Raw genomic sequence first — 25,000 nt, forward strand, 5'->3', positions numbered from 1 at the left:
TGGCTATGCCAGTTGAGTGGAGTGATGTCATCAGCCCAGCATTCCTGACGCGTCCGAGGTTGTGGCTTTGGTTTGCTTTTGAGAGATTTGCAGTTCAAGATGACGTCTCCATCTTTTCCTGACCTCTGGTTTGGTTTGCATTCTAGTTTTGGTGTACAATTCGAGGAACTCCTGGTTTTGACGTTCACTACGTCCTCCATTACCATTCATCCCTGAGCCTTTTTTGTCAGATTGTTTTGTCGGAGGGCCTGGTGGGCTTGGCCGCGCGGAGACTTAGCTGAATTTCTAGCCTTTGTTTTCTGACATTTACACAGAATTCATTTTCTGCTCTGTTTCCTTCCGTCTTGACGGTCCAGCAGAACAAACTCCCTGCCGAGTATAAACTCGATTGTCTTCCCTTTTTTGTTGTTTTGCAGACTCACTATTTCGGCTTGTGGTTTCACAGTAAATCTCAACTTCAGCGCTGGGTAGAACTGCAGAAACCTCTGAAGAAGCAGCTCGATAAATTTGGCAATGAACCGCTGCTGTTTTTCGGCGTGATGTTCTACGTGCCAAACGTCACTAAACTGGAGCAAGAAGTCACGAGGTATGTCTACGGTCAGATGGAGTCGAAGAAAACCGAATGCGGTATGACGTCCGCAAGGGTGAGAGCTAAAAATCACGTCCCAACATTGTCACAAAGCAAATAACCGCTTAAAGGGAATGTTAATTCAACAAATGGGGAACAACTCAAAGAATACACCAGTTCAAGAAATAACAGGAGCACAAGACAACACAAATCTTCTTCTTCTTCTTCTTCCACTCCCTCCTCCTGACTGTCGCTCCCCAAGTAGTGTCAACTGGCCCCTTTTATAAGGCACCCTGAGTTGCTCCAGGTGCTCGGTGTCACATTTCCGGCAGCACTTCCAGGTGTGGCAGAGGAGTTACAGAGAAGGGCACAGCAGCTGCAGCACCCCCTGGCAGCGCCCACGGATCCCAAAGGGCTGTATCCAACTCAAACTCCCATGGAGTCCTGCAGGAGTCCAAGGCACTGCTGCAACCCGGAGGGGCTGCCACCTAGCACTCTTTCCAGCATGGAGGGGTCCCGGCCATCTCCCATACCACATACATACATACATTTGAATAGGGGGTGAAGCCATCACAGCCTCACCAGTCAGACCCTTGGAGCTGCTCCTGGGCTTAACAGGAGAGACCAAACCCCCCAGCCCCTGCCAGGACCACCATTCCTTTGCTGCACTGTGGGGCATCCCGAGTGCTTTGCCTCCCCCCACATTGCACTGACACCATCCCGATTCTGCCCTCTTCTCATCTTTTGTTGGATTGTCTTCCTCATCTTTCTCTTTTTCATTGCTTTCTCATTTCTCCCCTTCAGACCCTTTTTGTACACTTTGTGAGTGCAGGTGTGCCAAACGACCCGCCAAGGGACAGTAAGGGACAGCATGGCTGACCAGTCTCCTGCACACAAATGCCTATTCGACCCCGTCCACCATTAAGCTCCGTGGCCACTCATCGTTCTTGCTGCCACCCATATTCACGGCACCCGAGCTTTTGTGAAAGTATCCCTCACCTGCTCTGATCCACCACGGACCCCAGACACACCTCACCACAATGTATTAGGGTGCTACCGTGTCCAGCCATTCCTCAACTCGTGTGTTAAGAGAAAGTTGTCAGAGCCAGTTTTGTGTGGTAGTTTGTTTTTTTTTTTTGAGTGGCAAAGCCTAAAGTTTCTCTTTTCTTAAACATCCAAGTGTTATGTTGGCTAAACCTGCAGTAATTGTTGACTGCACCGAGTGAAGAGAGAAGCTGCGGCAGGAGACCCTGAGCTCATAGCCACTCCGCTAAACATCTGAGGAATTCTCTCTCATGCCAGCGTCTACAGTTAAAAGCCGCTTTTGGGCAGGACAATCGTGAGCGCTGTGAAGGAGTTTAAAAGAGGCATTTGTGTCAGGGCCTTTACGTGGTCGAAAATCTCCAAAGTATTTGGCACACATTTAAGTGTAGGAAGACGCCAAATTCCTGCGCGGCGGCGGAGGAGTGCTATTGGTCAGCTTTAGGGTCTTATCACTGGTACGCCCCGTGCCAGTCTGTTAGCCTGCTTCACGTCGTGCTCCGGCTGCGAGGGTCTCTGATGGCCTGCAGCTTCTTTTCATGAGGGGTTCAATCCCGAATATAAGCAGCTGTCTGTGCGCTCTTCATTTAATCTCAACTCTCTTTGATCTCCGAATGAGTCGGACTCTCCTGAGCTCCCATTTCCTTGCCCTGCTCGTGCCCCTCATTATCACCCCTACAATCCAAGCTGGCATGTGCAGCTTCATCCGTTCTTAGAACTGCAATTATAACTGCCATTACCTTCTGAAATGCTGAAAAATGAGGCAGTCGGGCTGTGTGGGCACGTCTCATAGTCCAGGACTAATTGGCACAGTCGATCCTGGCACAGCTTTTACCCACAAGTTGCGACAACAAAAAATCCAAAAGCAAAAGAGATAACAACTAACAGGAAGCCAACCCTTTCTGAAACCGAACATTCTTACCGTTTTTGCTTGCCACACTGGTATGCCAAGCTTGTCCCAGAGCCAAAGGAAAGATGCGCTTCTTTTACTTGTGGTGTTTCATAACTAGGGCACTATATAAATTCCCAAGGTCTAGTTAACGCCATTCCGATTGCTAAACACAGTCCTGTTACAACCACACAACAAAATGGTGGAGCCTGTGGAAACCAAACATGGCTTAGAAATAATTCAGCTACAGTAAATCGATTAATGTTCTACAAACTGTTAAGAAATTTGAAATCCTAATGTTCTAAAACCTAGCATGGGAAACAAAAAGCCCCCCAAAACATCCCAAAAAGATAACGATGAGTTCAATTTGAAAACGTATCACGACATGGATGGAGTGAAGGACGCTCGGTGGAGTAGTGTGGGCAGCACGTTGTAACTTGAGGTCTGTGTTTATGAGAAAAGCGGAGTGCTGGGCAAACTCCGTTTGAAGTCTTAACTCACATTTGCACGCCTCTCCTTTTTATCGTAGGTATCAGTATTACCTTCAAGTGAAGAAGGAAGTTCTTGAAGGGCGACTGCCATGTTCAGTAGAGCAGGGGATCAGGCTTGCTGGTTTAGCCGTTCAAGGTATGTGCCACACTGAAGCAATATGCGATAACAAAAGGAAGGGTGGGACAGTGTGTGGTGCTGCCATTTCAAACATCTAGCACCCTGTGCTTCACCTCATTGCCGTTCTTCCTCCGTTGGCAGAGGTTTCAATGGATCTTTTCTAGATTTGCCTCGTTGCTGAACTCTGCTTTCTTTTGACAGTCGACTTTCTCCTTCTCCAGAATGGCAGTTCGTCGTCTCTCTTTGTTTTATGGCATTTTGTCCCCTGCTAATTCTTGACTTTGGGTTTATCTCCCCTCTCGAAAGCCTCTTGTTGATCCCCTCGTCTTGTTTCCTCACAATAGTTGCAGTTCAGGCTTCTCCAAATCAATGTCCACAATTCTCTGTTTTTGTTTAAAATGCCAACCTCGGTCTCTGAACACCACCCTGGAGTTTTGAAGGCCTGAAGATGGAGATTTTTGAAAACGTTCTCTGCCAGCTCCGCATTGCAGTGTGGATGGCTGAAAATGGAGTTTTAAAAGAGCAGACTCTAATCGTGCTCTGATTGGTTCTTGCTTATTCCATTGCCCTTCTCTGATTGGGTCATGCGCATTACAACATCTCATTCGCTGACTGGTCACCTTTCATTTAAGAAAACCAACATGGTGGACAGAGGAGTTGCTATCCACGGTGATTGATGTGTTGCTTAGCTGCAGGCGCCTGAATTGTGTTTTCTACTGTTTGAATGCTGCATACGTGCGGAAAAGGAAATTCATTTACTCGTCGCTATAGTCTGATGATTAATCCTGGGGCCGGTGGCCATACCGTCCCATCAGGGATCATCGGTTTCGGGTAACACCTGGATGGACCAGAACTTGGGGGGACAATCCTGCAAAGGGAATCCTGAAGAGCATCGAGAAAACTTTGGAATGTTTAGGACACTCTCTGCCTAAAACTGCCTCCTTATATCGAAGGAAAGATCGCCTGTGGATGTGATCTCAAGGACCGCTTGTTTCCGCTGATGCACATATGCCAAGTGCAGGTGAACGGCTACGTCGTATGCATTTTCATAAACGTGCGGACAGAGAAGGTGACATCGTGTGGATGCACCCAAAGTCTGTTCCCAACATGAGTGCTTTTTCAGGTTGTGCGTGTAACGTGATTTTGGTGAACTTGTTTGTTTCTGACTCTTCCTCTCCTAACCCCTCACTTGAATTACTCCTCTAATTAATGAATTTGTGGAAATGAAAATGCGGTAGAGGTATAAAGTTTAAAAGGAAGACTTGACAATTGTTAGAATTGCTTTATTTGCTCGATGGTGTCTCATGTTTTAGAAGCAAAGCTACTTACAGTACAGTACAGTATTGGTGCTGCTAAAGTACGGAGTAAAGTCTTGTTTCCATACTAAAACACGTCACTCTAAATATTCGTGTTTATACTTTAACTCGCTGCTTTGTGAATAACTATCCATTTTCTTTCCATTTCAGCTGATTTTGGAGACTTCAATCTTTTTAAGTCCCAAGATTTCCTCAGGGAATATGAGCTGTTTCCAGTGGTAAGTGAAGTTAGTGGGATTAAGATGGAATTCAAGTTATGTTGGGAATGGATTTTTCTGGTAAGACTGTGACGCTCTTGTGGAGGTTGGCGGTGAACATTTCACCGTCAAGGTAGCTGTGGTTGAGCAACCAGATTTCCAGCTTTTGCGTGCCTGGCATGGGAGTTCAGTGGACGCTCCTCTCTTGCCCTTCCGCTGGGCTATGTGGCCTGATGAATTGAACACTTGTGGGTTTAGACTTGTGGACCAAAGAAATGAACAGAGGTCGTTCAGCCAATCTTCTTCTACTGGACACCCAAGTCTCATTTGAACTCCTTCTCTTGACTAAGTGTTTAGGTGACCATTCTGACCCCTCAACAAGGGTCTAAAAGCTGCAAATGTGCCACGATTGTCGTTTCTTTCTGGTTCTGCTTTGTGTGATCTTTGTTTTTACTTGACCTTTGGGGTTTTGGATGTGGCCAATCAAATGAGTTACTTCTTTTGTGGTTCTACACTTGTTTTAAGGTTGTGCTATTATTTTGTTTCTCATTTAGGCTTAGTTTTTGTACTTTTGCTAGTCCCATTGCTACACAGGACCACCAGAAACCAGGATCTGTGACCTCACTATGGAGACAATACAAAGGTCAGCATCACATAGTTCCTGCGTGTCCAAGATTTTGGATTACAACTGCAATATTGAATGAGACCGGACAATATAAAGTCTTGGGGTCTCCACAAAAACCCACTTTAACAACAACAATGCTAAAGAAATAACTAAGGAAAAACACACAAATTGAATTAATCTGCTCAGGAGTTATTGCTCCTCTGTGATAATGCGGCTCCGGAAGTTATGGGTCCAAAAATGAAGGCCGATTTCCATCCAGCTGTATTCTTTTATATGTTTGGGACCAATCTGGAATTAAGATGGTCGGTCCTCTGTAGGCTCCTCTTCTGCGTCCCACCCAACTCTCCTCCATGTTGCCTGTTGTGCAGCGCCTCAGTCACCTTCCCGTGACGCTCTTGTGTGGTGGTGTTTGTGATGAGTCGAGACGTTGACTTCTGTTCCGTTTTCATACTGGATTTGGATCGTTTGGACTTTTGACTATGATGATGACTCTTGATTAGTCCGTCTCGGGAACCTAAAACATTTTTTAACTTGTTTTGCCAAATTCCAGAATCAGAGTCATAACCCAAAAGAGGAGATGGGTAACCACCAAAACCCCAAGCCCAAATAAACCCTCGATACTGTACGGTATCTGCATGCTTCCAGGCCGTTCACGAGAGCATTTCGCAGAAGTCGCTTATTTAACGATGTTTTAGCAGAAATACGTTTGAGATGCTGTGAGCACACGACTCGTAGATCACATGACACAAAACACTTTGATTTTCTTGTTAGCTTTTATTCCTCTTTGAAGCCCACATTGTCAGGAATGTTATTATCTTCACTCTCCATAAAACTCTACGGTGACAAATGTGTTCTTGGCAACACAGGATAAGCAACGGATGAAAAGCAATCATTTTTGAGTGGAGGATGCCCTTTAACAAGCAGCACTTGGGGATCCTTGGGTGGCTCTGTCGTGAGAGGAGGTTCGATTCTTCACGCTATTTGTACCCGATGGCGTATTCTTTCCTTGGTCTCGGCAGCGTGTTGTCAGACGGCTCTACACAATGTGAGTGGCCATGTCAAACGGTAAAGGACTGGAAGCGTCTGTCCGCTACTTTTAAGAAGTTACAGTCACTTTGCAGCTGGCGCCCGGCCCTTCCTTCCCTCGCTCGTCTCAATTGCATGTAATAAAGTCGCACAGCGGCAGTAACAAAGGCGACGGCGCATGCCTTTATGCTGCTCTCTGTAATCCCCACTTCTGAAAGTGCTGCCCTGCTTTCATTTCAAATACCCAAGGCGGTTTCCAACTCTTTCTCTCTTCTTCTGAAAAGAAAAGAGTACAAACATTTTTTTGATCTACAGAGATTAAATGACTTTAAACCAAGCGGCCGCCCTTCAGTGTAGTCGGAGAGGGCCCCCGTGCAGGTGTGCGGCCGCCTTGGGGCACGTATTCTCTTATCCCTTATTATTTCCGCGGGACACGTGCATAGTTGTTTGACAGAAACAAATATCAGAAGGCGTCCCCAGCACACAAAACAGTTTGTGCACTTGGGAGAGTCACCTGCAGGCTAAGAAAGTGGCATTTAGCGCTGAAGACAAAAAGTAAACCCAGGTGGCACACGCTTAGGAATGTGAAGAGTGTCCGTCTGTTTTGTCCATTTGATTAACGCTCTTACGCTTCGCGGTAGCAGTTAGCAGGAATTCATTGCAGATGGGGATGATAATGTACGTTACCCTTCACCAGTCTGTTGGTTTTGTCAAACCCGAAATCTTCAGTCCCCACCACCATCCCCAGGCTATGCCCCTAGCAGTTAGCATTGCTGTCCTCGGCTCACATCCTGGCACATCCCTCCAGTGTCGAAATGGGATTTTTATGCTGGTACTCCAGTTATCTTCCACATGCCAACGACAAGTGTGTGAGGTGTCATGGTGCCACCCAGTGTCCTGGCTCCCTTTTAAACTTTAATTCCTGTTATGCTGGGATAAGTTCTGCCCCCCAGTAATCCAGAAATGGGCTAAACAGGGACATTAACTGGATGGGTTGGTGCAAAATAGTCTAAGTTTAATGATGTATTTCATTTATTTTCCTTGAAGAATAGATAATCTAGTTTAGAGACATGGGGGGTCTTTTAACATTTCTCTCAAATTTTTCTTCCATGTTTCCAGTACACTGAGTAGACACTTTATTGGGTCCATGTTACTGAGTACTCCATGCCAGTTTATGTTGCTCGATCAGGCAACCAGGGGGTTGCAAGTCTGTAATTCTTAGCGACAACAGGCAAGGCATACTAGTGGGGTACCCCAGCATCTCTCCCGGGTATCACACCTCTCGGCTGGACCAAAAACGCCTCGGTATGCCCCCCGGGGGCGGACATCTGGGCACCTTGGCTTCTTAGACTGCTATCCTCAAGAACAGGGCCTGGATAAGTGGCAGAAAATGGATGACTTGGTGGAACAAGAAAGACAAAAGTACAATCATTAGCAACGTTTACAAAATAATATTTAAAAAAATGACAAAAAGATCCAATAAAAAGCAAATAGAACTGAGTCAGAGTAAGGCCCTGGCTGAACCACAGCAATAACTGAGGGCTCAGTAGTTGAATGTCTTCTGGTGCGGCCAGCTTAATGGTGACAGGCCCTCTCATTATGCAAGTGGGCCGTGACGTTTACGCCTCAAAAATGAGGCCAGTGAGAAAATGAAGACAAATGGGGTTCATGTTTAGCCATTCTGCTGTTAACTGACTTTGGCACTTCTGTTTTTTTTTTGGTAGCAATTAACCCAAGATGAAGAAGTACTAGAAGAACTGACCCAGAAAGTAGCACAAGAGCATAAGAGTCACTGGTAAGGTTGTGCCATCTGTCACACTCTTCTCTGAGATGTTTCTCTTTGAATTTCCTTTGCTGGTTGCCATATTTTGGTCTTTAACCTGCTCCAGCATTTTCCTCTCCTTTTTGGAACTCCCACTCTATGCAGCCTACTCACAAGGATCCATTAAGTTTGACCTTGGTGTTCTTGTTCAAGTTCTGCCCTTCATTCTCACGTTTTGTCCAAATAGACCATTTTCATACAGTTTTTGGACCATCTTTCTCACATTTACAAAGAACGCACATAAAGCTGCATCTCTAGATTTTAGAAAATGTAATTAACTGAATATGGCAGATTAATTGCATGTCTTATGTGTTAAACAGCCGGATGCCCCCTGCAGAAGCTGAGCTTCTCTACATCAAAGAAGTTGAACGACTAGAAGGTTTTGGTCAAGAAACTTTCTCTGCTAAGGTATGATCAACAAAGCTCATCCGCAGTAAGAGTCCTCTTAGTCAACAGTCATTTGTGAGGGTCTGTGAAACAAAGTAGAAGTCAAAAAGAGTCAGTTTTAATAAAATGAATTCGCAGAAGTGGAGATCACTGGGCAGCCAGTCATGGGTGAAGTCCACAGTTGTATCCAGTGGTAGCCAACTAATGTCAGGTGACAGCGTAAGACTGAATGAGTTTGAACGAATGCCGCTAATTCCAACATGAAACAGATCTTAATGAGGAATTGTGGGAAAGTGAACTGGGTGAAACCCTGAAGCACTGGTGCCCATGAGGAGGTGAGACTGACTACTAATTAGGTGCGTAGCGGCCAACCTGCTTCAGCAACTTTTACTTTAAAATGTAACCCATAAACAACCTTTAGTGTTTTCAGATCGTCCTTGCCAATTCACTTCAACACCTGGTGATGTTGCCTACATTTATATTTCTATATTGAAAATGTGTTTGACATGGGGGACTCATTAAGGGTGCACGTGACTCCAAACAAGTGGGGATGAGCCACGGACAGTGCTAACAGTGAAGTTAATTGCTGTTGTAATGGTGTTAGCAGTGGGATTCCCCTTCTCAGGGAGATCACGTACACGAGAGAAAGGTTTACAATACTTGATGAAGGAGCTGGTTACAGTGCACTGATGCCAACTGCGTGGCCTGCAGAAAGTTGTCTGGTCCACAGCTGGACAGTGGGTGTGGGGGCCAGGAGTCCAAGTGGGCAGTGTAGATGACGCCACTCTTGGATCAAAGTTTGTTGTTCTGTTTGGACTAAAGTGTTGTAGTTTAGTTTTGGACCTGCTTGTACATAACCAGCTGTGGTATTGGGTGGTACAGAATAAAAATACAGTACATCTTGCAAGATTATTATGTAAAAACTACGCATCTTTCTTTATAGGATAACCTAACGAATGAAATTTCTCTTGGAGTTTCCTTCATGGGAGTGTTTGTTAGGGACAGAAATGGCCGATCCACCGCAACATACAGGTAAGTCAAGAATGCTGTGGGGAGTCGTATCTGCTGGGATCGCGTTAAGCTTTTCGTCTTTTTCCTTCATTATTGAAATGAGTGTCTGTATAGGAATTTGTGTCTACTGTGGTTCTCAGGACAAGGTGCCAAGTCACACTTTATTTCAAGAGGAGAAGACGCCTAAAGAAGAGCATTATTTGCACAGCAATATTTACAAAAAATTAGGAGGGAAATCACCAAAACCCTGGCCCAAAAGCTCAACAAAACAATGCAAAATGTACTTCATTTAGTTTCATAAATTAACTAAAGATTAAAAAAACACATTAAAAAATGAACAGAACGTCGAAAACAAGGTGCAAAACAATCCATCAACAGTCCGATTAACAAATCCAAATCCTGATTTTATGAATTCGTTTCTACATTTTCATTTTTAAAGTTGTCTTTGTGCCAATTTCAGAGACCTGACACTCATTTTAGTTTTTTTTTTTTTCCCCCCGTCAGATTATGATTCTGATCATTATTTTGGAAATTCCTGTTTAATTGTTAGTTATTATCATGATGCGCTTTGGCCGCCATTTTGTGTTTCCTCGATCCCCGCCATCTTGGATTCCCAGTGTCAGGACCTTCCTGTAATAGCAGAGTGGGTCCAAAGGTGGCTGTTTGCTGTAGTCTTTCATTTATCGAACGTCCCTCTGATATTTGACAACTCGACGTGATTAATGACTGATTTGCAGTTCTGACATGTCGTCTTATCTTTCAGGAATGTGTTGACAAGATTTCTGTTCAGCTTTTCTAGAAATGCCATTGTGCTCCAATGAGCCTTCTAAATTGTCCTTCAGCCGTTTTATTCCTCTATAAATTCTAGATGACGTGCTCCTCTTGCGCCCTGAAATCCCCTCGCCATAACACCTGTTTAAAGATCAATTAGACATGAAAGGCCTTCGCCTTGCGCGTCCCGTTTCAACAGGTCTCAATCATCAAGTGATTTATGGTGCTCGGGATCTGCCTGGTCCTGATGCTCGGCCGCGAGTGTGGGTGACGAACGATTGGTTTGTTTCTCAGAATGAGGGACTTTCCTGAGTCCCTCTTGTAAAGCAGTACATGCCGTACAGTTACAAGAGCTTCTATCACAGCTGTGTTTGTAGAATCAACTTGAAGAGTTGGAAATCCTGTGACATCGTAAACGGGGACAGAGCCTTTTATTTTTTCACTCTGACAATAAATGTTATTTTCTGTAGAATAGAAGTCGCCTGATCCTGCCCCATTTACTGTAACTAAAGGCTCCTGCGTGCACTTGGCTCCGTCTCGAGGTGCTTGTCGGCCTCATCTTGACCTGACAATGGTGTCTCATTGGCCGCCGGGCAGCACGTCCAAAGAAACGGTGACTGGGGGGCCGTCCAGTAGCCACTCGAGAGCCTTCCATGAACGTCGCCACAGAAAGAGCTGCCAAATGAAGGAGCCAGATGGCACAATGTCGGGTTTTCCGATTACTGGACTGTTTTCGTTTATTAATATGCCTTGGCACATTTTTTTTAATCGGTTATCCTTAATTTTGTTAATTGTGGGTGCAACTATTTTGGGCATTTTCTTTCTTCCCAACAGCCATATTGTTGTGGGTAACCATGCCAATGATTGAAGATTGGACTAAAAATCACAAAAACAAAAAGTCTGAACAACATGAAGGCATTTTGAAGACATTTACAACTGGTAAATGCAAATTAACTTGTAGAAGGAGATCTATAAGTTATCTCGTAAACCGCGCCAAATAGAAATGTATCCATGAGGACAGCGGGCATCTTAAATAAGAGTGAAAAATCAGCATGGCATGACAGACCAGGATATTTCACTTTCAGTTTATTACTTTGGATAACATTTAGTTTTCATGCACTGATCCACAAATCTGATTATCTCTCATTGATGAGTGTCTCCCCATATCGAAGCTCAAATGGTAGCTACAATAATCAATGAATTATCAATGAGTTGTCCGAGAACTCACTTGTTAGACCCAGCCGAGTTACCGCACAGCTGGAATGAACAAAGAATTTTCTGTTCCTTGTGCTAACCACGCGCTGACACAAGTTGGTCTTTTTCAGAGAAATTGTTTTGATTGTGAGTTTTGCTCGATAACTAAATGCATTGAAATAGTATATTAAAATATCATTCGGATTTAATCCTGGTGTCAGGAGCAAATTTAGTTGTTTTTATTGTTCTAGTCGGCGTGTAAAATAATTCTAACACTAGGTTGCATGCTGTTCCTTGTTGCAGTAATGAACATACAATCCATCATGTCACTTCTACTTTATGTGACTAACAACAGGAATAGCAACCGTAAACAATATGGTGACATCCGTGCTCAGGAAACCCAAAAACGGGGGAACCAATAAAAATTCAAAACTGTGTCATGCAGAATTCAAAATAAAAATGATGATGAGCCAGTGACGCCCCATCTTGTCCAACCCATGGTGCAAGTACTCCCAGGGGCTGCTGGGAATTGCAGTCCAATTACGCTGCGCTGCCTCACAGTTCTGATGTTGGGCATGTTGCTTCCTTTATGAACAACTAAATTCCTGCTTACGGTTTTTGGTCATTTCCTCTTCACTAAAACAACGACAGGACATGTGGGCTTCATCCTTGTACTTCCCAGACTGACACTGGTTTACAGAGTAACAGAACAGTACGTCCTTTACCAAGGAGAGACAGCTGTAGTCATTCTGTTTGAGAGGCGTTGTTCGTAATTTTCATCAGATTACTCTCCTCACTAGCTTTAGCTCCCGGTAATTTCTTTTTTTAATAAATTGTACTTTTTTATTTTGCAGTTGGATCGACATTGTAAATATCTCGCACAACAAATCTGCAGTTGCACTAGAGCTGGCCAACCGAGAAGAGACGGTCCTCTTTCACGTGGTAAGTGCTGTGAATAAAGCCCAGAGCGGGGACCAGTGGTGGAGGGTGGCGTCTGTAATCATTGCAACACCGATACCGTTTCCTGATTTGGTATTTTTTACTAAAAATCTGTTCATTCTTTTGACATGTGTACCGGATAAAGTCCTCATTTACTAAAAGTCTTTTTAACTAAAATGCTATTTTCCCTGATATTGACTGAAAGTAATCCACTTCGACCTAAAAACTGTGTTACTTTTAATTAAAAAAAAATGTGAATGCAAAAACGGTTAATCGAATAACGCACAAGCAGAAACCCACTAAATAAACTTTGTTTAGTTAATTAATTAATTAACTAAATGCAGACCCAAATAAACTCACAAGACAACAGGTGCTAAACATTAACACTCACGAACACAGCCCATTACAACAGAATGCAGATGAAGATGATGAATGGTCGTCCCCACCTGACCAGCCCCCTGAAAGGAAATGTCCATTTTGTGCTCCTGCGGCTTATCGTCCGCTGATGATTTGTAACTGCTTGGAGCGCGCGCTGTGGATGACAATGTTTTACAAAACGGACGAAACCACATGAACAAGCAAATACAGGGAAAAAACCCACCATCTGCCCAGGTACGGATAACCGTAACCCAACCCTGACGTTTTCCACAGCAGTAACAGCAGTGGGGGGAAAAAAAAAAAAAAGACGGTCATGACCCCCTAGCTGACTCCTTACAGCGCCCACCTTATCACCTCTCCCAGCAGACCAAGCAGTCCAGTGGTGCGGTGATCCCGGGGCTGCTAGGAATTGCAGTCCGTTTCAGGTGGCGCGGCCACAGTGCATACATTTTGAATTGCGTGTGCTGCCCCATTACAAGGAATTCATGCACATTTCTGCTGAATTGAGACGGGAGGCGGGTCTTCATACCAACAGCTCGATCTGATTGGTGAATCTGCACAAAAGGGATTTTCCAAATATAGTTAGTTTTGAAGTTCAAATGGAATTTTCTGCACATATGACTGGATGTCGGACGTGTGGATCCTGGTGGATGTTTTGATATCGTTTACTGTTGTTCAAGCTGCATCTCCATTCAAGCTCATTGTATCAGGAATTTTGTGATCGCCATGAATACAAGGTGTTAAAATTTTTGTTTCAGCCGTTACAGGTACAAAGATCATCATTTTTAGGTAGAGTATTCATTAAGGTGGAAAAAAAAAACAGTAAATGAGAGAATGCAGAAAACCACCAAGTAAGGTAGTATGAAAAAATAAGAGTGTTCTCAGTTTGGAAAATTGAATTACCAGTTCTCAAACAATCTCAGTTCTGACATGACGGCAACTCTTCAAGCTTATTCTGCAAGTCTGACTTGTGATGTTCTCAATTATTAAACGTGACGATCATTTTAAGATTTACAGAATCCAAAGTGTTGCATTAAATTAAGAGCAGCAACGTACCGATTGATCGAGTCATTTTTTTTTTTCTGTCACTGGGATGCAGTATCATATTTATGACTTGTTTATTAATGTGCATTGATTTATTTGTTTGTAATCTTTTACTTTTGGCCTACCTTATCCTACTTATTTTTGTCTCTTTTTTTTTTCCCCTTAGGAAGACATCGAAATGGCAAAATACCTGTCAAGGTTGTTTGCGGCACGGCAAAAATTTGCCAAAGAGAACAAAATTTGCACAGAGTGAGTATCGGTCAGTGTGTATGGAGCATTGTAACGAGTCGGACCCGACACATTGAAAGCGGGCCACTTCACCCCCGTTCACCTTCCTAAAATGTTGGGCATCTCATAGAAGGATAGACCAATATCGCTGTACACACCCTTATTAGTGTCATCAATTTTAAATGGTCAGTCTTTATAAAGTGAGTGTATATATTGCATATATTTGGAGGATCAAGATGTTCACAGACTCAGCCCCACCACGCAAACATCCTTCACCTCATGTTTTTTTTTTTTTTCCCTTTCTGCAATATCTGTGTGCAGAAACTGTCGTTGTCCAATAGTGCAGTACTGCCTCGGCTGCTGGGATTTGACGTCCAGACTAAGTGGCACTGCTATGCACTCCTGATTTTGTTGCCTCTTTTCTTCTTGTTCCCCCCTCTCCTTTTTCAAACTTGACGTCCTGGTGATTATCCACTCCTTCTTGAATTGGACTGATATTAATCGGTTCTTTCCTGTCCTACGTCTTTTTTAATAAAATCAGATACAATTTAATGAAACAGAAGTTAAAGAGTAAAGTGAAGATGACATCAACATTCCTCCCCCTGTTCCCCTCAGCCTGTGGTTAGGCCCCACACCGGAGTGCTGCCAGGATTTGACAGCAGAACGCTCTCCATGACAGCAATGCAATGGCAATGGTTTTGCACAGTTCCCTACACCCTGCCGTTCTGAGGCTCCTGTACACAACTCCATGGGATAAGGTGCTCCTTACACCCTGGGGGTCCGCTGCCATCACTAGACGTCATCAAAGCAAGTCTGTTTAGTGCATTAAAACAGGTAGAAGTGCGGACGATTTGAAGAGGCCCAGTGTGACTGCTTTTTGTTTCTTTGCAGACTCTCCCATTCGCCTGTGCTGATCAGAAGAAGGCCGACTTCCAGCAGGTCTTCCTTGGTAAGTGCAAATCAGCGAATGGGGACAAAATATTATGAAACTGGATTCTCTGTCAGGCGGCGTGTTCAGGCAGGAGACGATGAATTATTGCACATTTTTCAGCACAGCTCATGTCTTTTGTTCATTGTCCCGCTTCTTACAGCACAGCCCCCCACCCGACCCATTCTTCTATTGTCCACCGCAGAAGCCTGGCTTCTTGCTTCAGCTGTAAATGGCCTGCTTTGTACAAGCAAGACGGAAGGTCACGGGTGCCCAGAGCCAAATTTATCTGAATGAAAATCGGACTCTAAAAATTGAAAGCTTTGCTGTTTTGCTAGAACAATGGATCTAAATGTGGAACAATCCTGCATCTGAGTGCAGACGTCATGAAAATGAACATTTATGGGAATGATATTTTTAACTGTGCTTGCAGGGGTGGTGTGGTGGCCACAATGCTCGTGAGCAGTGGGTTTAAATCCTGGTCTGGTTTTCCCTCTCATATCCCAAAGATGTGCTTCTAAGTTTAAAGCCTCAATTCGCCTTTAAAGGAGTGCATGAGTGTGTCATGTAATGGTCTAGAGCCCCCTCTAGGATTATATTCCTGCTTGGGACCCTGGACAGAAGTAAGAAGGGGTGACCAGCTATGCATTAAAATTAGAAAGGTAATCTCCTCCTCCTCCTTCATCTTTCCCTTTATGCCCCACACTGTGGGCACTTTTGACTGAACCTCTTTTATGTCACCTGTGCAATGGCAGAGGGCCCAGTGGTTTCTTTCCCTCACTACCTCTGGGCCTGTACGTTTATCCCTCAGTTAGAGGTGGTCTGATTGCTACGCCAGATCTATCCCCTCAAAGGCACAGAAGAGACATTTGCTGTCCGACCTCTCTGATGCTCGCCAGTATTTCCAAAGAAGGCCTATCAGCGTCAGCCTTGTTCCTGCTGCAGGTTCAGTCAGTTACCTAAAAGATAACAAGATCTCCCTAAAAACACGAGCTGCTAAATGCATTAACTTTATTGGCGTTAACCCTGAGCGTCTCTTGGGCTTGGAGTTCTGTGTAAATATTGTTAAGCCCGAGTCTCACTCAGGTCTCAAATCTCATCCGATATTCCGTGTTAACCCAAAATAATGCTTGGGACAGTATTCTGCTGCCATCTAGTGGATACAATAACGTCATGCTCCAAAAATGCATGAATACTTCTGGTGTTTTGTTTTTTAAAAGGCTTCACACCTCTCATGAATATTGATGAGTTTCCAAAAAGTGACAACACACACAGATTGACTGCTTTTCATTTTTTCTTTTAGCCGAAGCATCAGCCATTCATTATGACGTCGATGCATTCCCAGTATGGAGATCATCACCAAGAAACTCACACTTCACAAGGTATGCTTTCATTTTGCTTAATTTATGTCTCTAAATTATGCATTTAATGTACTGAGCAAACTTCCAATTCTGTAAACTACACTTTCTTCCTCGTTGTATTTGTATTGGGGCATAGTGGCTCAGTGGATAGAACTGATGCCACACCACTCCAGAGTCCTGCGTTGTATTCCGACTGGCTGACTGCTCTTTATAGATGATGTTCTTCTTAAGGTCATGTGGGCAGGCAGCTAAGGGGCCTTTTAAAGCCCAATTTTAGGGTTCAGGTTCTGAGGACACCAGCAGCCACTAGGTGGAGCTCCAGTTGTCCCAAAAATGGGTGCCATAGGGTGGGCATACAGCATGAGATTTTCTTATGTGTTACAACATTGGGAGACTGGGCGCCCACTCATATTGAAGGCCTCATTTACTGATCGTGAATTAGTGGCAGGTGTGCAGTTACTCCATTGTACACGTCAGAAGCGTTCTGAACGATCCCTCGATCACTGGGTGAGACTTTAAAGGTACTTGTGCAACTCGACAGCATGAAGAAGTGCTGTCATAATTGGCAAAGTGGGCACCATAGCTGTAGAACAACCCCAATGCACAGCTCTCCAGAATGTCCCATACGGAGCAGGAAGCGAGTTTGGTCATTTTTGATTTTTAACTGCAGAACTTTAAATACTAAATGTCAGGCAGTCACATGCAGAATTAGCACAAGGAAGAACACTTCCAGGCAGAAGCAAAGTCCTTTTTTTCCTGTGGCAATAGCTCACATTTTTTTGATTTTCAAATGCCATTTGTTTGTAAAAGTGAAACTCTCCGTTTTGTTGTGAATTCAACTCTTTGCAAATCGCTGGTTCTCTACTAATCACGGACGTCACAGAAAGTGTTACTAACGACGTTCCTTTTTTTGTTTTACAGACAGTATTTACCATGAAGATGGCAGCTTGTACTACAGATCTCAAACGAGCCTTGACCGATGCCCAATTGACTATAACCACATCAATGGAAAAGTTCCCAATGGCAGCGTGTACAGCGCGCCGAGTATGAACTCGCTCAATCATTCCTATAACTTCATGCAGGCCTCTCCGGTGTCGTCAAATCTCAGCATACCTGGCAGCGACATCATGAGGCAGGACTACATTCCAAGTCACCGCCACAGCGCTATCATCGTACCTTCCTACCGGCCAACTCCAGAGTACGAAACTGTCATGCGACAGAAGAGGGGCATCGTAGCCATGGACTGTCACAGTCAGTCGCTGAGGAACCTCAACATCGGCAACACCTGTGCGTACAGCCAACCGGAGGAAATGGTGTACAGTCAGCCAGAAATAAGAGACCGCCAGCCTTACTTCAATCACTATGGGGTCCCAGTTAACTACAGTAAACCTGTGGTACCTTCAGCGCAGACGACGCCCGGCGGCTCCTCTCACGGCCATTCGGCCGCCAGTGCCATTTCTCACACGGTCAGCACTCCCGAACTGGCCAATATGCAACAACAAGGAACTCAGAAGTACAGCACAGCTCACATGCTCAGGAACCATTTCTCCCGACCGCCGCCTCCCTACCCACGTTTCCGCCCTGCTACCAGTACCCCCGATCTGGCTAGCCACCGACACAGATACGTTAGTGGCAGCAGTCCAGAACTGGTCACTCGCAAAGTTCAGCTGTCCGTGAAGACGTTTCAGCAGGACAGCTCACCCGTTGTGCATCAGTCCTTACAAGAGGTCAGTGAGCCGCTCACTGCTGTCAAACATCATCAAGTTGCCCAAAAAAGGCATAGCCTGGAGGTTATTAGCAGTATGGTTCGTGGAATGGAGGCTATGGCTCTAAAGACGCTAAATGCGCCACTGCCTCGCAGGAATACGCTCAGAGAGCAGGTCCAAGCAGGGGATCCTAGTCAGAAGGTCCAAGAGGCCCCCCAGCATTCCCAGTATCAGCACTCAAAGACCTTTTCCGATGCCACCATGGTAATACATGGCAGTGAAAGTGAAGAGGACGACGATGCTCCCGACTATGATGTGCTGATACCAGCGTTCAATGAAAATATTGCCATTCACATGCACACAGCTTGGCCTAAAATGCCCAATAAGCCTCCACCCGAGTACCCTGGGCCAAGAAAGACTGTGAGCAACGGGGCCATGAGACCAGAACAGCTGAGTCTCGTTCCAGTGGACACCACCCAAGCCAGAATGCTGGGAGCCGGGCCCAATCACGCGGCCCACCCCTCTCGCAGCGAGCAAGTCTCCCTCAATGGACCCTCGCTGGGACCCTCCCTATCCGAGCCCGATCTGACAAGTGTGAAGGAGCGTGTAAAGAAGGAGCCCGTCAAGGAGCGTCCCGTGTCTGAACTCTTCTCCATAGAGGACAGCATTGTGGAGCGAGAGATCGAGCTAAGGGTAAACTCTCATTTTTCAATCTGCCAGTTAGTTGTCTGCCGATTCGTACTTTTATGTTGTCGTCTGGTGGGCTTATTATCATTTAAGACAATGACATCTAAAGCACCGGAAGCGTTTCATTTGTATTAAGTGGGATGCAGGCGAGGGGGCCGTGCTGATGTGAATCTCCATTTGAGAAGAAGCCTTAACTAAGACATTTAGAGAAAGTTGGATCACGTAATGAAAAGACAGTTCTGTTCACGCAAAACCGTAGTCCGACTCAGGCAGACGTTCAGTAAGCGACTGTCGAGAGCAACAGTTGGCCCCAAACTACTGAAATCTCTGTTACTCCATAAAAAGTTTTTTTTTTTTTTTTAAACCCATAAGTCCCCTCCCTCAATCACGGCCCCCATAAATGCCAGTCTGAATACGGTAACTGTAACGGTGGCGATATTCATAGGAAACAAATACACCTCATTTAATAAATATACACGTATAAAGTTACATTACACATAAGAAAATGTCTGCGGCAATAAATTGTTCAGTTTTGTCATTGCCTTATTCACCTTAATGAAAGGATACGCGTCTGTCCGGTGGCTAGGTGTCCGTCACTCCAAAAATCACAAACCTTTGCAGTAATCAAATGCACCGTATTTGGCATTCTAACAGTTGACGCATCAGAAACATTAACGCTACTTTTACAATTCCCATACCAAATGGCATTTAACAGAGACGTGCATTGCGTTTAGCATTCCAACAGCTGGTGCATCACAAGCATCAACGCTCCCATTACAAATGGTTTAGAACCGTGACATACGTTAATGCCAAGATTTGATGTTGTTTTAGAAGAACTACGTGGTTAGGACTGGTGGGCTGTGCTGGGCTGAATGGCCCGTTCTCATCTGGATTTTCTTAGATTAAAACTCATCTTCGAGGGGTAGCACAGCTCAAGGAAAGATGGTGTTGTGAAATTACTGGCCACCGCTAAATAAAATGGCAGGATCCCAAAATGAAGAATCCGTTCGGCTCACCAGTCCACCAGGCGTTACCCACTGCCTAATGAATGACCGACCAGTTGTTGTGATCCTTAGAAATGAGACTTTCTTTTGTTTGGCTCCTAATGAAACTTGTGATTAGTCGTACGCAGCGTATGGGGCTTCAACCCACAGACAACCTGAATTTAAAGTGTGTTTTGTTGTATCTTACTTTGTTAAAACGTTTAGGATTTGTTGACATTTTGCTTCACAACGGGTCCCCCCATTTTAGGCTTTTATTCCGACAGTCTCTATTGAAATCCTTAGACGAGTTCCCCACAGTGTGCTCGTCAGCCAGTTGACAGGTTAAACGTAATTCTCGGCTGCTCCGGGGTATCCGCGCCTTATGGATTACTCTGAGATCACAATTTCAAAAACTTTGACTTCCTACCTAATGAATCTCTTGCTCTTTTATTTATTTTTTGGATTGTGTTACTGGCTTTGACAACCGATGTATCGGACTCCCAGTTTGGACTTTAACTGCCGCATCATGGAGCCTACAGTTTCTCTGCTACTGTCTCTCGTTTATTTACGGTACGTGCAGAGGGTTCCTTAATGTTGACCGGCGAAGTTAATCCACATCTGGAATTGGCTGCCATCATTTCTCCTCAAAGGATTCCAATCAAAACAACCAAAAAAAAACGGATCCCATTTGTCTGCCAGCCTGATGGAAAACTACAGTGACCCCCTGCAACCACACCTCATTAGGAGACCCCGACTGAAGACTTGTTATACACTTAAAACAAGCACAATGTCCTAAAAGACAAAACTGGCACATGCAACAAGTAAACGTATAATAAAGCGATAGAAAGATACAAAATGTAGTTTCACGCAAACAAACCCGGGAACTAAGCTTAAATCGTAGTGACGAGTGAAAGAGGTAAGTTTAGGTTTGCCATTGGTTTCATGAAACGGACGCTAAAAATCAAATAGTGAAACGAGAAACACATCAAGAGTGCCCTAACTAAAACACATTGAAGCACAAGCAAAAGTTCATTTTTGAAAAGAATATTCAAAATCTAGGATAGGCAAAGTGCCAGGACTGAAATAGTCATTTTGTGATGAGGTCATATGTCACGTTGATACCAATCATGGCGTAGCAACGAGGACATAATCATCAGAAAATACTGCGGGAAACGGCAAAAAAAAAAAACTGCCATTGCAGTGACGTCCTCGTCTTAATGATAAAAATAAGTAAATAATACAAAAATAATACATGGGTTTAACACAGTTAATCAAATGGATAAGATTCCCCAAAATATAATGTTTACAAAAATGTAAGAAAAGGCAGAAATAAAAAGTTTCACAGCACTGCTGTTGGATGGATGAAAGGTAATGAGCTGCTGGAAGTGACAGCACCTTGGTGTGGTGGCCCCTCCCCTCGGTATCACAGCCCCTCCCCTCGGTATCACAGCCCCTCCCCTCGGTGTCACACTTGGCTGTGCACGTGTTATGGTGGGGCCAATATAAAGAATACTTGGTGGACCTCACAACCTGCTCTTTTTAATTCCATTTCTTGAAATTCTTTTTTAGTTGTTTATTACTTTTCTCCTGTCATTTTATTTCATTTTCAGTTTAACAGGGAGGTTTTATTTTTTCTTTTTTTTTTTTCTTAGAATTTAGAGAAGCAAAAGCTGGCAGCTATGGACTCCCTCAAGAGGCCGCTGATGTTGGCAGCACTTAATGGACTTTACACAACAAGGGTCCCAGCTCCTCGGGACAAGGAGGACGATGCCATTAAGATGTCAACAGATGAAAGGGTGAGAAATGCTAACAACTTTACACCCATGGATCCCCGAACAGGCCTGCTGGGGTCCAAAGGTTAGAGAAAATTAAACCAAGTTTCATAACCCTGCACTATCCATACATTCAAAAGTCATGAAGAAGTCTGGGGTGGGGGGCCTCAGCCCCTTTCCCCCTTCATGTGGCTTTTTCCTTTGGTCATACGAACCCCTGCTGAAGCCTTCAATGCTGAATTCTCCTTGATAATCAACTTGCATATAAGAATTCCATTACATTCCGCACAAGGGACAATACTGACCCTCTAAACCTGTAATGTGGCATTCATTCCCCTCTAAGGTGGGCCTCCCATTTAACACAAGCTGCTCTTACTTTAATGAAATGTTTGAATTTGGCTCTTTTGTAGTGCAAGGCTTTAGAAAGAAAGCTGGAAGAAGAAATGGTGTTTACGGAATATGAGCAGATCCTCAAGAAGAAGACTGACGGTGACTTCTCCACAGCCATGCTGCAGGATAACGTCGAACGAAACCGCTTCCGGGACGTTATTCCCTATGAAGAGAACCGAGTGGAGTTGGTTCCCACCAAAGAAAACAATACAGGATACATCAACGCCTCACATATCAAGGTGATAAGGAAACCGCACTCTTTATAAGGTGCCGGACTTGAAAGCACGAGGTTGCTGCTCCGGACTCCACCTTGGATGTCCCGGAGTGGTTCATTTAACCCACCTGTACTGCAGATTTTAAAGATCAGGATATGGTGTCCTGATCTCTTGAAGTAATAGTCCGCCCAAAATATACCCCCGTTATTTGTAGTGATGGCCAAGAATACGTTCTAATTGCATGTTTTCATGATATAAAAGCCAATGGTGACCAGTGCTGTATTGGCGGCAAATGATATAAAAAAAATGCATGTGGTGGGTTTTGAAATCTCGTGTTAGTTGTGGCCCATAATCCACATGTCGGTTATCCGGTCGAACCTCACACATGCATTTCTTAACTAATATATCATCAAATTGGAAATCTCTGCACACTTTATAAACAGGAAATGCAAGTCACGTTCAAGTTGTTGTGACGGCACATGAAAGGTTTATTTTTCATTTCTGTACATCCTGTGTAAAGTTTATCTTCACTTAAACTGAATTAGCCCCAACTTATTTTAGAAATCTAGTTCTTTCAGCAGGGCATTGTGGGTAGTGTAGTTTGGTATGGTTATTGGGCCACCGGGGACATCTTTATTTTTGGTTTAAATTTTCAATCCTCCCATTTTGAAATGGTAAGAAGAAATCCCTAGCTAGAAAACAAACGACAAAGCGAGCGGGCATCAGTGAAGGACGGTGGAGTGCATTTCACCGCTGCTCACCCTCCGGAGGAGGCACACCTGCTGAGCTTTCATACACTTTGGGATTTGCCAGTTGGACTGCTGACTGTTGCTTTCAGAGGAATACTAACCGCCATCCATCCACACGCTTTCTTCATTTACATCTAAATTACGCGTCACGTCTGCTGTCCTGGACTTGTTTGCGTTCGTCTTGTTATTGTTTGTTGTAAATATTTTGTGTTCCTGTGATAACATCATCATCATCATCATCATCCATAGTTGAGTATTGTTCTTCTGTAGTATTCAGTTTGTTTGAACTGGTGATTGATTGACAAAAGTGTTTACAGCACTCGGTTCATCGTGGCCTTCGATGTCCATCATTTTCAATGCGGCCGTCTCGGCACTCCTAGAATTCTCAAGGTCCATTAACGGTGTTTTGAACTGAAGACGAGACTCTTGACCAATGAATGAGGGGAGCTGCAGACCTTCAATTCAAACAGTCAATCCCAAGTGACTTGCATTTGCTGTTTATGAAATGTGACAATATTTTAGTTTAAAAAGAAAAAAAAAAAATGGAGGTGTTTGGCACGGTGTGAACAATCGACCGGATATGGGACTTGTGGGTTATGTGACGCGAGAAACGTTTTTTTAAATGGAAGTCTTTCTCATTGGTTTCCATTGTACAGTGGAACCTCGGGTCACAACCGTAATTCGTTCCAAAACTCAATTTGGTTGTGACCCAAACTAATTTCCCTCATAGGATTGTATGTAAATACAATTGATCCGTTCCGGACCATACGGAGCTGTATGTAAATATTTTTTTTTTAAGATTTTTAAGCACAAAAATAGTTAATTATACCATAGAATACACAGTGTAATAGTAAACTAAATGTAAAAACCTTGAATAACGGAGAAAACTAACATTACAGCGAGCGGTTTGTAAGGCTGTAGCGTGGACTCTTGCAAACACTTTTTTTTTTGTTGTTTTAATGAGTCTTTAGCACAGGGAAAAAAATGAAAATTTATAAAATCCTTAATTTATATAAAAACTAACCATAAACAACCAAGAAAACTAACCTTGCAGCAAATCCCCATGAATCTTCCTGGCTTTCTCGCATAACGTCGCCTCGCTTACGCTGTCCCCTGCAAGCTGCTTCTCGTTCAGCCACACTAGTAAGTTTTTCCACCTCTTCCAGCACTTGAGGCCTCTGATTGGTTATCACTGTAACTCCTTTTGCAAATTCAGCTGCTTTAATGGCCTCTTTCTGCTTTAGAATAGTCGAAATCGTAGATTTTGACTTCTTGTACTAGGCGGGATGATCAGTAACACGAAGGCCACGTCCATACTTTTCAATAAATTCTTTCTTTAATTCGATTTCAGTTTTCTTCAAACCTTTCTTCTCACCAACACTACCACTCTTCACTTGCTTAGAGGCCGTGGTTAATTGAACTGAACACGTGTGGAAATCATCGGCGCGTACGAACCGGAAGGGAAACTGACTTGTTTGTCACCCAAGTGTGTGGTCGTGAACAGATGCAAAAGTTTGGCAGACGTTTTGGTCGTAACCCCCCGATTTGTACGTGGTCCGGGACATTCGTGACCTAAGGTTCCACTGTACGGTGCTGGTCACTATCGGCTTGCACTATCAAACTTATTTAAAGCTCAGGTTTAATTCAAAATGGAGATACAATTTTTCTTGACCATCACTACATACAGTATTACATGGGGTAAGTACCACATACAAAAGTGTTTATTTTAGGAGGACTCTTTCTTTAAGTTTTATAACAGTAGTAGTACTACTTAATCATCCAGCACTCTACTTCCTCTGGGCACAGCTATGACTGGCACTTTTTCCAGGGATGGTTCCTGCCTTGCACCGAGGCCACTTGGTGCTCATTTTTCTATTGCTTTACAGCTCAAACTCCAAGTAATGTCAATTCAGTACCTTACTGTCTCGGGATGGAGGCTCAGAGGTGACTATTTTTCTTTATATTTCAGGTCAATGTTGGAAGTGAGGACTGGCACTACATCGCCACCCAGGGGCCACTTGCCAACACATGCCAAGATTTTTGGCAGATGGTCTGGGAGCAGGGAGTGAACGTCATTGCCATGGTCACGGCCGAGGAGGTAAGGCTTAGTTTCTAACTCCTCTGGATTGTTTCTAGATACGCTTTCTGAATCCTTGTTTGATGG

At 44.1% G+C, this 25,000-nt stretch overlaps 1 protein-coding gene across 1 annotated transcript; it reads left to right on the forward strand.

Annotated features, from left to right (window-relative positions):
• Positions 1 to 289: 289 nt before the first annotated feature.
• Positions 290 to 24,934, forward strand: LOC120521199 (tyrosine-protein phosphatase non-receptor type 14-like; the record flags this gene model as incomplete). Its single annotated transcript, XM_039742988.1, has 14 exons — positions 290 to 586; positions 3,028 to 3,125; positions 4,574 to 4,641; positions 7,996 to 8,066; positions 8,414 to 8,501; positions 9,424 to 9,512; positions 12,311 to 12,398; positions 13,984 to 14,066; positions 14,937 to 14,994; positions 16,277 to 16,355; positions 17,256 to 18,733; positions 21,363 to 21,506; positions 21,893 to 22,111; positions 24,806 to 24,934. Coding segments are annotated over 14 exons (2,989 nt in total), but the record flags the coding sequence as incomplete, so codon positions are not given.
• Between the last annotated feature and the right edge of the window lie 66 nt (positions 24,935 to 25,000).

The sequence above is a fragment of the Polypterus senegalus genome, unplaced genomic scaffold (assembly GCF_016835505.1).
Source record: "Polypterus senegalus isolate Bchr_013 unplaced genomic scaffold, ASM1683550v1 scaffold_4969, whole genome shotgun sequence".
In the NCBI taxonomy this organism is placed as follows: domain Eukaryota; kingdom Metazoa; phylum Chordata; class Cladistia; order Polypteriformes; family Polypteridae; genus Polypterus; species Polypterus senegalus.